The 14,520-nt window shown below is 46.2% G+C and overlaps 1 protein-coding gene across 2 annotated transcripts; it reads right to left on the bottom strand.

Moving 5' to 3' along the window:
- Positions 1 to 6,084: 6,084 nt before the first annotated feature.
- On the bottom strand, positions 6,085 to 13,273 carry LOC110530541 (intracisternal A particle-promoted polypeptide). 2 transcript variants are annotated; one of them, XM_021613708.2, is made up of 11 exons: positions 13,154 to 13,261; positions 12,876 to 12,971; positions 11,974 to 12,444; positions 11,658 to 11,869; positions 11,248 to 11,467; positions 10,893 to 11,048; positions 10,523 to 10,690; positions 10,216 to 10,353; positions 9,838 to 9,960; positions 9,481 to 9,701; positions 6,085 to 6,667 (listed from the first exon to the last, which is right to left on the bottom strand). In XM_021613708.2, exons 3-11 carry the CDS (start codon positions 12,332 to 12,334, stop codon positions 6,443 to 6,445), a joined length of 1,824 nt encoding a protein of 607 aa, XP_021469383.1. In that variant the 5' UTR covers positions 12,335 to 12,444; positions 12,876 to 12,971; positions 13,154 to 13,261; the 3' UTR covers positions 6,085 to 6,442. The 2 variants fall into 2 exon arrangements, with proteins under 2 accessions (XP_021469383.1, XP_021469384.1); XM_021613709.2 differs by lacking the exon at positions 12,876 to 12,971 and having other exon boundaries at positions 11,974 to 12,442; positions 13,154 to 13,273.
- Positions 13,274 to 14,520: the final 1,247 nt, after the last annotated feature.

The raw sequence follows: 14,520 nt of genomic DNA, 5'->3' as shown, positions 1-14,520 counted from the left end.
CTCCAACACCATCATTAAGTTTGCTCACCGACAACGATGAGACAGCCTATAAGGAGGAGGTCAGAGATCTGACCGTGTGGTGCAAGGACAGCAACCTCTCCCTCAACGTGATCAAGACAAAGGAGATGATTGTGGACTACAGGAAAAGGAGGACCAAGCACGCCCCCATTCTCATCGACGGGGCTATAGTGGAGCAGGTTGAGAGCTTCAAGTTCCTTGGCGTGCACATCAACAACAAATTAACATGGTCCAAGCACACCAAGATAATCGTGAAGAGGGCATGACAAAACCTATTTCCCTCAGGAGACTGAAAATATTTGGCATGGGTTCTCAGATCCTCAAAAGGTTTTACAGCTGCACCATTGAGAGCATCCTGACGGGTTGCATCACTGCCTGGTATGGCAACTGCTCGGCCTCCGACCGCAAGGCACTACAGAGGGTAGTGCGTACGGCCCAGTACATCACTGGGGCCAAGCTTCCTGCCATCCAGGACCTCTATACAAGGCGGTGTCAGAGGAAGGCCCAAAAGATTGTCAAATAATCCAGCCACCCTAGTCATAGACTGTTCTCTTTGCTACCGCACGGCAAGTGGTACCGGAGCGCCAAGTCTAGGTCCAAGAGGCTCCTAAATAGCTTCTACCCCCAAGCCATGACTCTTGAACAGCTAATCAAATGGTTACCCTGACTATTTGCATTGCCCCCCCCCCCCCCCCACATACACTGCTGCTACTCTTATTATCTATGCATAGTCACTTTAATAACTCTCCCTACATGTACATATTACCTCAATTACCTCGACATCGGTGCCCCCGTACATTGACTCTGTACCGGCATGCCCTGTATAAAGCCTCCACATTGACTCTGTACCGGCATGCCCTGTATAAAGCCTCCACATTGACTCTGTACCGGCATGCCCTGTATAAAGCCTCCACATTGACTCTGTACCGGCATGCCCTGTATAAAGCCTCCACATTGACTCTGTACCGGCATGCCCTGTATAAAGCCTCCACATTGACTCTGTACCGGCATGCCCTGTATAAAGCCTCCACATTGACTCTGTACCGGCATGCCCTGTATATAGCCTCCACATTGACTCTGTACCGGTATGCCCTGTATATAGCCTCCACATTGACTCTGTACCGGTATGCCCTGTATAAAGCCTCCACATTGACTCTGTACCGGTATGCCCTGTATAAAGCCTCCACATTGACTCTGTACCGGTATGCCCTGTATAAAGCCTCCACATTGACTCTGTACCGGTATGCCCTGTATAAAGCCTCCACATTGACTCTGTACCGGTATGCCCTGTATAAAGCCTCCACATTGACTCTGTACCGGTATGCCCTGTATAAAGCCTCCACATTGACTCTGTACCGGTATGCCCTGTATAAAGCCTCCACATTGACTCTGTACCGGTATGCCCTGTATAAAGCCTCCACATTGACTCTGTACCGGTATGCCCTGTATAAAGCCTCCACATTGACTCTGTACCGGTATGCCCTGTATAAAGCCTCCACATTGACTCTGTACCGGTATGCCCTGTATAAAGCCTCCACATTGACTCTGTACCGGTATGCCCTGTATAAAGCCTCCACATTGACTCTGTACCGGTATGCCCTGTATAAAGCCTCCACATTGACTCTGTACCGGTATGCCCTGTATAAAGCCTCCACATTGACTCTGTACCGGTATGCCCTGTATAAAGCCTCCACATTGACTCTGTACCGGTATGCCCTGTATATAGCCTCCACATTGACTCTGTACCGGCATGCCCTGTATAAAGCCTCCACATTGACTCTGTACCGGTATGCCCTGTATAAAGCCTCCACATTGACTCTGTACCGGTATGCCCTGTATAAAGCCTCCACATTGACTCTGTACCGGTATGCCCTGTATAAAGCCTCCACATTGACTCTGTACCGGTATGCCCTGTATAAAGCCTCCACATTGACTCTGTACCGGTATGCCCTGTATATAGCCTCCACATTGACTCTGTACCGGTATGCCCTGTATATAGCCTCCACATTGACTCTGTACCGGTATGCCCTGTATAAAGCCTCCACATTGACTCTGTACCGGCATGCCCTGTATATAGCCTCCACATTGACTCTGTACCGGTATGCCCTGTATAAAGCCTCCACATTGACTCTGTACCGGTATGCCCTGTATAAAGCCTCCACATTGACTCTGTACCGGCATGCCCTGTATATAGCCTCCACATTGACTCTGTACCGGTATGCCCTGTATAAAGCCTCCACATTGACTCTGTACCGGTATGCCCTGTATAAAGCCTCCACATTGACTCTGTACCGGTATGCCCTGTATATAGCCTCCACATTGACTCTGTACCGGTATGCCCTGTATAAAGCCTCCACATTGACTCTGTACCGGTATGCCCTGTATATAGCCTCCACATTGACTCTGTACCGGTATGCCCTGTATAAAGCCTCCACATTGACTCTGTACCGGTATGCCCTGTATATAGCCTCCACATTGACTCTGTACCGGTATGCCCTGTATATAGCCTCCACATTGACTCTGTACCGGTATGCCCTGTATAAAGCCTCCACATTGACTCTGTACCGGTATGCCCTGTATAAAGCCTCCACATTGACTCTGTACCGGTATGCCCTGTATATAGCCTCCACATTGACTCTGTACCGGTATGCCCTGTATAAAGCCTCCACATTGACTCTGTACCGGTATGCCCTGTATAAAGCCTCCACATTGACTCTGTACCGGTATGCCCTGTATAAAGCCTCCACATTGACTCTGTACCGGTATGCCCTGTATAAAGCCTCCACATTGACTCTGTACCGGTATGCCCTGTATATAGCCTCCACATTGACTCTGTACCGGTATGCCCTGTATATAGCCTCCACATTGACTCTGTACCGGTATGCCCTGTATAAAGCCTCCACATTGACTCTGTACCGGTATGCCCTGTATATAGCCTCCACATTGACTCTGTACCGGTATGCCCTGTATATAGCCTCCACATTGACTCTGTACCGGTATGCCCTGTATAAAGCCTCCACATTGACTCTGTACCGGTATGCCCTGTATAAAGCCTCCACATTGACTCTGTACCGGTATGCCCTGTATATAGCCTCCACATTGACTCTGTACCGGTATGCCCTGTATAAAGCCTCCACATTGACTCTGTACCGGTATGCCCTGTATAAAGCCTCCACATTGACTCTGTACCGGTATGCCCTGTATAAAGCCTCCACATTGACTCTGTACCGGTATGCCCTGTATAAAGCCTCCACATTGACTCTGTACCGGTATGCCCTGTATATAGCCTCCACATTGACTCTGTACCGGTATGCCCTGTATATAGCCTCCACATTGACTCTGTACCGGTATGCCCTGTATAAAGCCTCCACATTGACTCTGTACCGGTATGCCCTGTATATAGCCTCCACATTGACTCTGTACCGGTATGCCCTGTATAAAGCCTCCACATTGACTCTGTACCGGTATGCCCTGTATATAGCCTCCACATTGACTCTGTACCGGTATGCCCTGTATATAGCCTCCACATTGACTCTGTACCGGTATGCCCTGTATAAAGCCTCCACATTGACTCTGTACCGGTATGCCCTGTATATAGCCTCCACATTGACTCTGTACCGGTATGCCCTGTATAAAGCCTCCACATTGACTCTGTACCGGTATGCCCTGTATATAGCCTCCACATTGACTCTGTACCGGTATGCCCTGTATATAGCCTCCACATTGACTCTGTACCGGTATGCCCTGTATAAAGCCTCCACATTGACTCTGTACCGGTATGCCCTGTATAAAGCCTCCACATTGACTCTGTACCGGTATGCCCTGTATATAGCCTCCACATTGACTCTGTACCGGTATGCCCTGTATATAGCCTCCACATTGACTCTGTACCGGTATGCCCTGTATATAGCCTCCACATTGACTCTGTACCGGTATGCCCTGTATATAGCCTCCACATTGACTCTGTACTGGTATGCCCTGTATAAAGCCTCCACATTGACTCTGTACCGGTATGCCCTGTATAAAGCCTCCACATTGACTCTGTACCGGTATGCCCTGTATATAGCCTCCACATTGACTCTGTACCGGTATGCCCTGTATATAGCCTCCACATTGACTCTGTACCGGTATGCCCTGTATAAAGCCTCCACATTGACTCTGTACCGGTATGCCCTGTATAAAGCCTCCACATTGACTCTGTACCGGTATGCCCTGTATATAGCCTCCACATTGACTCTGTACCGGTATGCCCTGTATAAAGCCTCCACATTGACTCTGTACCGGTATGCCCTGTATAAAGCCTCCACATTGACTCTGTACCGGTATGCCCTGTATAAAGCCTCCACATTGACTCTGTACCGGTATGCCCTGTATAAAGCCTCCACATTGACTCTGTACCGGTATGCCCTGTATATAGCCTCCACATTGACTCTGTACCGGTATGCCCTGTATATAGCCTCCACATTGACTCTGTACCGGTATGCCCTGTATAAAGCCTCCACATTGACTCTGTACCGGTATGCCCTGTATATAGCCTCCACATTGACTCTGTACCGGTATGCCCTGTATATAGCCTCCACATTGACTCTGTACCGGTATGCCCTGTATAAAGCCTCCACATTGACTCTGTACCGGTATGCCCTGTATAAAGCCTCCACATTGACTCTGTACCGGTATGCCCTGTATATAGCCTCCACATTGACTCTGTACCGGTATGCCCTGTATAAAGCCTCCACATTGACTCTGTACCGGTATGCCCTGTATAAAGCCTCCACATTGACTCTGTACCGGTATGCCCTGTATAAAGCCTCCACATTGACTCTGTACCGGTATGCCCTGTATAAAGCCTCCACATTGACTCTGTACCGGTATGCCCTGTATATAGCCTCCACATTGACTCTGTACCGGTATGCCCTGTATATAGCCTCCACATTGACTCTGTACCGGTATGCCCTGTATAAAGCCTCCACATTGACTCTGTACCGGTATGCCCTGTATATAGCCTCCACATTGACTCTGTACCGGTATGCCCTGTATAAAGCCTCCACATTGACTCTGTACCGGTATGCCCTGTATATAGCCTCCACATTGACTCTGTACCGGTATGCCCTGTATATAGCCTCCACATTGACTCTGTACCGGTATGCCCTGTATAAAGCCTCCACATTGACTCTGTACCGGTATGCCCTGTATATAGCCTCCACATTGACTCTGTACCGGTATGCCCTGTATAAAGCCTCCACATTGACTCTGTACCGGTATGCCCTGTATATAGCCTCCACATTGACTCTGTACCGGTATGCCCTGTATATAGCCTCCACATTGACTCTGTACCGGTATGCCCTGTATAAAGCCTCCACATTGACTCTGTACCGGTATGCCCTGTATAAAGCCTCCACATTGACTCTGTACCGGTATGCCCTGTATATAGCCTCCACATTGACTCTGTACCGGTATGCCCTGTATATAGCCTCCACATTGACTCTGTACCGGTATGCCCTGTATATAGCCTCCACATTGACTCTGTACCGGTATGCCCTGTATAAAGCCTCCACATTGACTCTGTACCGGTATGCCCTGTATAAAGCCTCCACATTGACTCTGTACCGGTATGCCCTGTATAAAGCCTCCACATTGACTCTGTACCGGTATGCCCTGTATAAAGCCTCCACATTGACTCTGTACCGGTATGCCCTGTATATAGCCTCCACATTGACTCTGTACCGGTATGCCCTGTATAAAGCCTCCACATTGACTCTGTACCGGTATGCCCTGTATATAGCCTCCACATTGACTCTGTACCGGTATGCCCTGTATAAAGCCTCCACATTGACTCTGTACCGGTATGCCCTGTATAAAGCCCCCACATTGACTCTGTACCGGTATGCCCTGTATATAGCCTCCACATTGACTCTGTACCGGTATGCCCTGTATATAGCCTCCACATTGACTCTGTACCGGTATGCCCTGTATAAAGCCCCGCTATTGTTATTTACTGCTTCTCTTTAAATGATTTGTTATTCTTATCTCTCACTTTGTTTATAGGTATTTTCTTAAAACTGCATTGTTGGTTAAGGGCCCGTAAGTAAGCATTTCACGAAGGTCTACACCTGTTGTATTTGGCGCATGTGACAAATACAATATGATTTGATTTGTTTGGCATACATTTTAAAGTGAAAAATCTGAGTCTTCTGATACCATGGAATTGCCCCGAAGCGAAAGCCATTTTGGCATTTATAGCTCTGTAGCTAACTCAAGTATCCAGATCTCAAGCAAGGTTACTCATCATGTAATCTCACGGTGCCAGACATAAAACCGTATTCTCGTCTGAGAATGAGATTTGTTCCAGAAAAAAAGAAAACGGCTACTCATCAGGTTTCGCGGTTCACCGAACCACCTCCCTTGGTTCTACTACGGCTCAATCTCAGAGCACGGCCACGCCCCCGTCACAGCGACTGGTGATCATGTTGCCAATCTCCGTCCAGGTGTCCAGGTGGGGGTCGTAAATCTCCACAGAGTCCACCGTCACGGGGGCCGAGAAGTCTCTGCTGGAGGCCCGTCCCCCCACGGCGTACAGTAGTCCGTTAACGGCTGACACGGACACCCCGGCCCTCGCCACTGCCATGGGGGCCACCTCCACCCATTTCTCCTATTAGAGGGAAGGAGTAATGGATACATATTTGAGAGAGACCGTCTGAGGGAAATCAGAGGCGTTGTAGTGTTTCCATCTACAGTTGAAGTCGGAAGTTTACATACACCTTAACCAAATACATTTAAACTCAGATTTTCACAATTCCTGACATTTAATCCTAGTAAAAATTCCCTGTCTTAGGTCAGTTAAAATAAAGTGGGGATCCTAAGAATGTGAAATGTCAGAACATTAGTAGAGAGAATTCAGTTTTTATTTTTATTTCTTTCATCACATTCCCAGTGGGTCAGAAGTTTACATACACTCAATGAGTATTTGGTAACATTGTCTTTAAATTGTTTAACTTGGGTCAAACGTTACGGGTAGCCTTCCACAAGCGTTCCACAATAAGTTGGGTGAATTTTGGCCCATTCCTCCTGACAGAGCTGGTGTAACTGAGTCAGGTTTGTAGGCCTCCTTGCTCGCACGTGCTTTTTCAGTCCTGCCCACAAATTTTCTATAGGATTGAGGTCAGGGCTTTGTGATGGCCACTCCAATACCTTGACTTAGTTGTCCTTAAGGCATTTTGCCACAATGTTGGAAGTATGCTTGGGGCACTGTCTATTTGGAAGACCCATTTGCAACCAAGCTTTAACTTCCTGACTGATGTCTTGATGTTGCTTCAATATATCCACATAATTTTCCATCTATTTTGTGAAGTGCACCAGTCCCTCCTGCAGAAAAGCACCCCCACAACATGATGCTGCCATCTCCGTGCTTCACGGTTGGGATGGTGTTCTTCGGCTTGCAAGCTTCCCCCTTTTTCCTCCAAACATAACAATGGTCATTATGGCCAAACAGTTCTATTTTGTTTCATGAGACCAGAGGGCATTTCTCCAAAAAGTACGATTTTTGTCCCCATGTGCAGTTTCAAACCGTAGTCTGGCTTTTTTATGGCGGTTTTGGAGCAGTGGCATCTTCCTTGCTGAGCGGCCTTTCAGGTTGCCGATTATAGGACTCGTTTTACTGTGGATATAGATACTTTTGTACCGGTTTCCTCCAGCATCTCATAAGGTCCTTTGCTGCTGTTCTAGGTTTGATTTGCACTTTTTTGCACCAAAGTACATTCATCTCTAGGAGACACAATGCGTCTCCTTCCTGAGCAGTATGACGGCTGCGTGGTCCCATGGTGTTTATACTTGCGTACTAAATGTTTGTACAGATGAACGTGGTACCTTCAGGCGTTTGGAAATTGCTCCCAAAGATGAACCAGACTTGTGAAGGTCTGCAATTTTTTTTCTGAGGTCTTGGCTGATTTTTAAAATGATTTTCCCATGATGTCAAGCAAAGAGGCACAGAGTTTGAAGGTAGGCCTTGAAATACAGTACATCCACAGGCACACCTCCAATGAACTCAAATGATGTCAATTAGCCTATCAGAAGCTTCTAAAGCCATGACATCAGTCAATTTAGTGTATGTAAACTTCTGACACACTGGAATTGTGATACAGGGAATTATAAGTTAAATAATCTGTCTGTAAACAATTGTTGGAAAAATGACTTGTGTCATGCACAAAGTAGATGTCGAAACCGACTTGCCAAAACTATAGTTTGTTAACAAGAAATGTGTGGAGTAGTTTAAAAACTAGTTTTAATGACTCCAACGTATGCATGTAAACTTCCGATTTCAACTGTACATAAAGCTATGATGATGTATGGTGACAACGTGTGGCTTTTTAAACAAGGCAGTATTTACAGTGCATTCCGAAAGTATTCAGATCTCTTGACTTTTTACACATTTTGTTAGGTTACAGTCTTATTCTAAAATTGATTTAATTTTTTTTATTATGCTACACGCTTGGCACATCTGTATTTGGGGAGTTTCTCCCATTCTTCTCTGCAGATCCTCTCAAACCCTGTCAGGTTGGATGGGGAGCGTTGCTGCACAGCTATTTTCAGGTCTCTCCAGAGATCAGGTTCAAGTCCAGGCTCTGGCTGGGCCAATCAAAGACATTCAGAGACTTGTCCCAAAGTCACTCCTGCATTGTCTTGGCTGTGTGCTTAGGGTTGTTGTCCCAGTCTGAGGTCCTGAGAGCTCTGGAGCAGATTTTCATAAAGGATCTCTCTCTGTACTTTGCTCTGTTCATCTTTCCCTTGATCCTGACTAGTCTTCCAATCCCTGCTGCTTAAAAACATCCCCACAGCATGATGCTGTCCCCATTATGCTTCACCATAGGGAGGGTGCCAGGTTTCCTCCAGACGTGACACTTGGCATTCAGGCCAAATAGTTCAATCTTGGTTTCTTTAGACCAGAGAATGTTGTTTATCATGGTCCTTTAGGTACCTTTTGGCAAACTCCAGGTGGGCTGTCATGTGCATTTTACTGAGGAGTGGTTTCTGTCTGGCCACTACCATAAAGGCCTGATTGGTACAGTGCTGGAGAGATAGTTGTCCATCTGTAAGGTTCTCCGATCTCCAGAGGAACTCTGGAGCTCTGTCAGAGTGACCATCAGGTTCTTGGTCACCTCCCTGAACATGGCCCTTCTCCCCTGATTGCTCAGTTTGGACAGGCAGCCAGCTCTAGGAAGAGTCTTGGTGATTCCAAACTTCTTCCATTTAAGAATGATGTGGGCCACTGTGTTTTTGGGGACCATCAATGCTGCAGAAATGTTTTGGTACCCTTCTCCAGAGCGGTGCAGCGACACAATTCTGTCTATAACCTATTCTCTCTTTCTCATTATTTTAGAATAAGGCTAACGTAACAAAATGTGGAAAAGGGAAGAGGGTTTGAATACTTTCCGAATGCACTGTATAAATCCACCATAACTCCCTCACCTCTTCAGGGCAGTATTTCTCTACCGTCTCCAGGGAGCCCAGTGCCTCGTTCCAGCCCCCCACAGCGTAGATGCAGTTGTTGAGGCAGGCCACGCCCACGTAGGCCCGCCGGGTCACCATGACGGGCAGGGCACTCCAGCGCCGGGAAATGGGGTCGTACACCTCTGCAGAACGCAGCTCCATCCCCTCATCACTAATCCCCCCGATCACATAGATGAAGCCTAGACATAGGGGAGATGGGAATGATCAGCGGCCATTCAGAAATTCTGACATTGAGACAGCGGAAGCAATTATATTGATACAATACATTCTGTTGTAAATGTTTTATGTATTGTTGTTATGTATGAATTGAATTACCCTGTAACTCGCAACATCCAAAGTAATACCGAGGCACTGCCATGCTTCCAATGATCTCCCACTTATTCTCTGTCGGGTCATAGCGCTCCATTGTCTTCCCTATCTCTGATCCAACCCAACCACCTGCAGGAACACAGCAGTGAGGAGACATGGTATTAATACCTTATCCCATAGACCCAAGTGACAGACTCTTGGACACTAATTTCTTCATTCCCTTCTTTAAAAAAAATAACTGATCTGACATAACTGTTTTGGTGAAAGCTATGCAGTGGAAACCTTGCTTTAACCTGTTCAATCATGTAAGATCTGTGATGACTTCAAGGAGGGGAAAAAAATAAGCATATATTCCCAATCAAGGCCTTTGATTCGTTAGTTTACCCAGTGCGTAGAGAGCCCCGTGACAGGGGCAGACCCCGACACCACATCGAGGGAAATTGAGAGAGGCCACAGCTGCCCACTGCTTAGTCACCGGGTCGTATCTCTCTGTGCAGTCAAATATCATGGAGTCCTTCTCCCCTGGGAAATGACAAGAAACAGAATACTAGACATATAACTGTATTGCCCTGAGGAAGACACAGGTTGAAATACATGGCATGTTCTCCGTACAAACAAACACAGAACCACACAGACAGGACTCATTACTGAGTGGACTATCCTGGTTAAATAAATAAAATGAGAGTCTCACCTCCAACGACATAGATCATGCCCTCCAGCACAGCCACTCCCAGCCCGCTACGGGCCTGGTGCAGGGAGGACACAGTGGTCCAGTACTGGCTGAATGAGTCAAAGCGTTCCACGCAGCTCAGGGCCCGGCTGTCACTCCAACGGCCGCCCTGCAGCCGAGTGTAGCCTCCTGAGACAGGGGAAACCAACCGCGACACAAAAGCCTGGATCACTTCATGAAATGGAATATGGAATAATTACATTTGGATCGAGCTGGTACTCATATAATCTGCTGAGTTTACACTGAAGATGCTACAACAAAAGTGATCACCCCAGTTCTGTTGTCATCATCATGCAAAGGTGGCCAGGTGCTGAACTGAGGTTTGACCTACCTATGGCATAGAGGTATTTCCTGGCCTTTCTCCTTGGCCTCATCTTGGCTGGCTGTAACAGGCTGTACACCTTATTCTCTTTGGGAGACTTGCTGACCTCTGTGTATTCCCTCAGCAGTGTCTGCAGCGCCACCCGCAGGCTGAAGTCAGAAATGCCTACACAGAGAAATTATATGATGTCATCGATTAGCAGCACAACAATAAAAATCAGGGGGAAAGATACTGGTTTGGGGATGAGTACATTTTAATGGTGTGAGGAATAAAAAAGGATTTAAGAAAATCAGTTCTTGATAAATCAGGAGAAATAAGGACATTCCTTCCTGACAAATCAGGAGGAAACATCTTTCCATCTAACCTTCGATGTACTTGAAGAGTCTCTGTGGGGAGAGCAGGGGGAACCTGACTGGGTCCAGCACCTCCACCACATGCTTCTTCCTTTTGGTCACGTCCTGTAGGACCCAGTCCATGGCCGCCGTGAACACCTGGTACTCATCCTCGATTCGCAGCTCCTCGCTCCGCAGCAGCTTCACCAGCTGGCCCTTGGACAGGCCCCAGAACTCGTCCGACACACACACCTAAAGGTCAGATGTTTTGAATGTGAATTAGTTTTTTGATGTCAGTGGTAACAGGTTATTCACTTTTTGTTACACACCCTCAGCAGATTAGAATGTGATGAAAGGAGAAAAGAGCCTCAGAGAGGCAAAGCGGGAAGAGAGAATCTGAAGACAGACAGAGATGGAGGAAGAAAGAGACCATGCGTAGCACCTCCAGAAAGTGGACCTGGATGTAGTTCTCAGTGAACGCCAGCATGTCCATGCAGGCGATCTGCTCAAGGAACTGGTATACCCCCACACAGTTGGACGGGTCCATGTGGCCCTTGAGGAACTCTCCACAGATAGACACCACCTCACTCAGCTGCAGCATGTCTGCTGCCACCATCAGCTCCTGCATGTTCTCCACCGTCACGTTAATCATACCTGGACAGGTTCAGTTCAAAGAAACACAAAGAAATCTGTATCATGTATTACTGTTCTTTGTATGAACACACTCAGTAAATGGTACATTTCCTGACAGGGCGAACCTGTGTATATGAACTCCAGCAGGACCTCAAACACTGGTGCCTCCACCCCCAGGATCTGGACCTCTTCCTTGTCTGCCTCGCTCATCCCCCCAGAGAAGAGAGCGGAGAAGTAGGGGCTGCTTGCAGCCAGGACCAGCTTGTGGACACTGAACACACGGCCTCCCAGCCGCAGCCTTACGTCACAGAAATCTGTCCGGAGGCGCATCTTGTTCATCTGGGCCAGGATGAGTCGGGCGTAGCGGTCCGATGCAAACAGAGCCTGCTCAGCGGACTGGGTCGTCACACTAGTTGCAGGTATGTCACCGCCGCCAGAGCCACTGCTCCCAGGTGGGGAGCGAGGTGGAAACATCACCGAGGACATGGTGGCTCAGTCACAGGGAGGGAAAGAGACGGGGGCGGTGTCACAGACACGGTCTACCCTTACTGCAGCTTCATGGTGCAGGACTCTTCAAGTGGACACATCATCTGACTCTAGGGAGAAGAGCACGAGAAACATGAAAGATGATACAGTATGTTATGTTACATTTGAGATTGTAACAAGCTGGTATAACATTACAATACAAAATAACATCATTTTGAGAAAAATTTCAAAATATTTGATGCTGGTGTTCTGTTTGTTGCTTTTGTCTTCAACTGTGTTTGTGAAAACAAGAAATAGAGGGGGGTGAATTCTTTCCTCTATTGAGTTCAAGTGATGCATTATATAACTGTTCATGTATCAGTTATCAAAAAGGTCCCTTGTTTTTATATCACCACCACCATCTGGACTAGTTCAAACTGTACAATCAGCTCATGACAACATATTTGCTATAAAACACAGCATTTCATCCACCATTGATCTGTGACTTTGCTCTATGGATGCTAGCTAAATCTTGGATACAAAAAGAATGAAGTTAGTTCACCTCACTTACTAGCAACCAGACCAAAATAAAAAGTATAGCAGCATCATCAGATGGATTGGTGTGTCCCACTAGTCTGGCTACTAGTGTACCGTCGCCCTAGAGATCAGTTGGTTGGTAAGCAAACATACCTGCAGCTAACGTTAGCTAGCTAACGTTAGCGCCTGCTAAATTATGTGACAGATAGGGTCAGACCATTTTATTATTTGAATGCTAAATTACGATAATCGAAAATGTTCAAATATAACCTTGTCTACACAAAGGAAATATAATACACCAACCTGTACAGTTGCTTTTTAGTCCACATTAAGTTTTCAAGTTAGTTAATTTCCAGCAGGCAACTTCCGCAAACAGATCTGTCAATCTTTTTTCTGGATCGACTGTACGGTCTTAAGTGGAAGGAATACTAGGTCTAACTAAGCAAATACCAAACGTATAATGAAGTCAACACCAGTAGATGGCATCATTGCCCTTGGCGTGCAAGTGAAGCACATGCAAAAAATAACCAGGGTTGGGACCAAACGCCTACATTGCTGCCTGCTTGCCTACCAAAATGAAGGACACAGTCATTGAGTTAAAACCACATGATTATTATATCTAGAATTCTGCATGTAGCATGTGGTCGTAAGGAAAAGCAAGACATGGCCCATAGTTTGCAATATCTCTATCTTTTCTGTAATTTGGTTATAATTTGCCCACAGTGCTGTTGATTGTTAAATGAAAGGGCACACAGTGAGTGTTTTTAAAATGTTTAAATAGGGTTTAAGAGGTCATGGACCCTAGCCTTGTATATAATCCACCAGACTGATTTCCGCTGCGCTATTGGTTGTGAACCATTCATGTAAGCTTGCGAGATCAGACGGTTTGCGAGGCTTTACATGGCCCCTACATGGCCCCCTGTAGCCCCTGCTTCGTGCTTAAGCTATTAACATTATGGCCATTGACTGTGTGAAACAACTGGCTAATCAGATATGTAAATTAGAGCAGAATCAGGACAGTAAGCCTTTAACAAGCTCGTTAATGTTTTTTGTAGAACAAAAACTGTACAACTGTAGAACTGTACAAAAAGTGAATTCATTCAATTTACTTTTTGAACCTGAACCTGTTGACTATCGTTAAATAGACTTTCTTTGGCCTGACGACACAGGGCGGACATTTATAGCCCACCAACCCATTACTTCTTTCATTTTTGGGACATTTGGATGATTTGATTGTCTGGAACCCTGTTCACGGTGTCTGAAACCTGTTCCTCTTTAACCTTAAGGTTAAAAAGTTCAATTAATCAAGACAATCAAGAAATTGGTTCAATTAGCTCATTCGATTTAAAGAAGATCTTAAAATCCCTCTTCTTCTCCACTAGTCAGCCCTTTATAAATAGAATCTATAAATCAGTCAAAGTTTATTGGTTGCGTACACAGTTTAGCAGATATTATAGTAGGTGCAGTGAAATGCTTATGTTACTAGCTCCTAACAATGCAGTAAAATGTCAAATTTTTTGAAATTATAAATTAAATCAAGAAATGGTGGAACTAATTCAATTAACAATTCAAATAGCACTGTAACAGTAATCCAAATGCAATCTACATGTATATACAGCAAATTAATTTACACAAGAATGATATGTACAGCAGTAGATATATTAGAGTGC

This window comes from Oncorhynchus mykiss, chromosome 8, assembly GCF_013265735.2.
Source record: "Oncorhynchus mykiss isolate Arlee chromosome 8, USDA_OmykA_1.1, whole genome shotgun sequence".
In the NCBI taxonomy this organism is placed as follows: domain Eukaryota; kingdom Metazoa; phylum Chordata; class Actinopteri; order Salmoniformes; family Salmonidae; genus Oncorhynchus; species Oncorhynchus mykiss.
This window is presented reverse-complemented; position numbering and strand designations above follow the sequence as displayed.

Excerpts from the sequence above, each read along its gene's own strand:
- LOC110530541 (XM_021613709.2), bottom strand. The coding sequence starts at position 12,334 with ATGTCCTCGGTGATGTTTCCACCTCGCTCCCCACCTGGGAGCAGTGGC. Across the intron at positions 11,468-11,657 it reads TCCAGGTCCACTTTCTGGAG|GTGTGTGTGTCGGACGAGTT; the intron begins GTGCTACGCATG and ends TCTGACCTTTAG. Across the intron at positions 9,961-10,215 it reads CGGGGCTCTCTACGCACTGG|GTGGTTGGGTTGGATCAGAG; the intron begins GTAAACTAACGA and ends GTGTTCCTGCAG.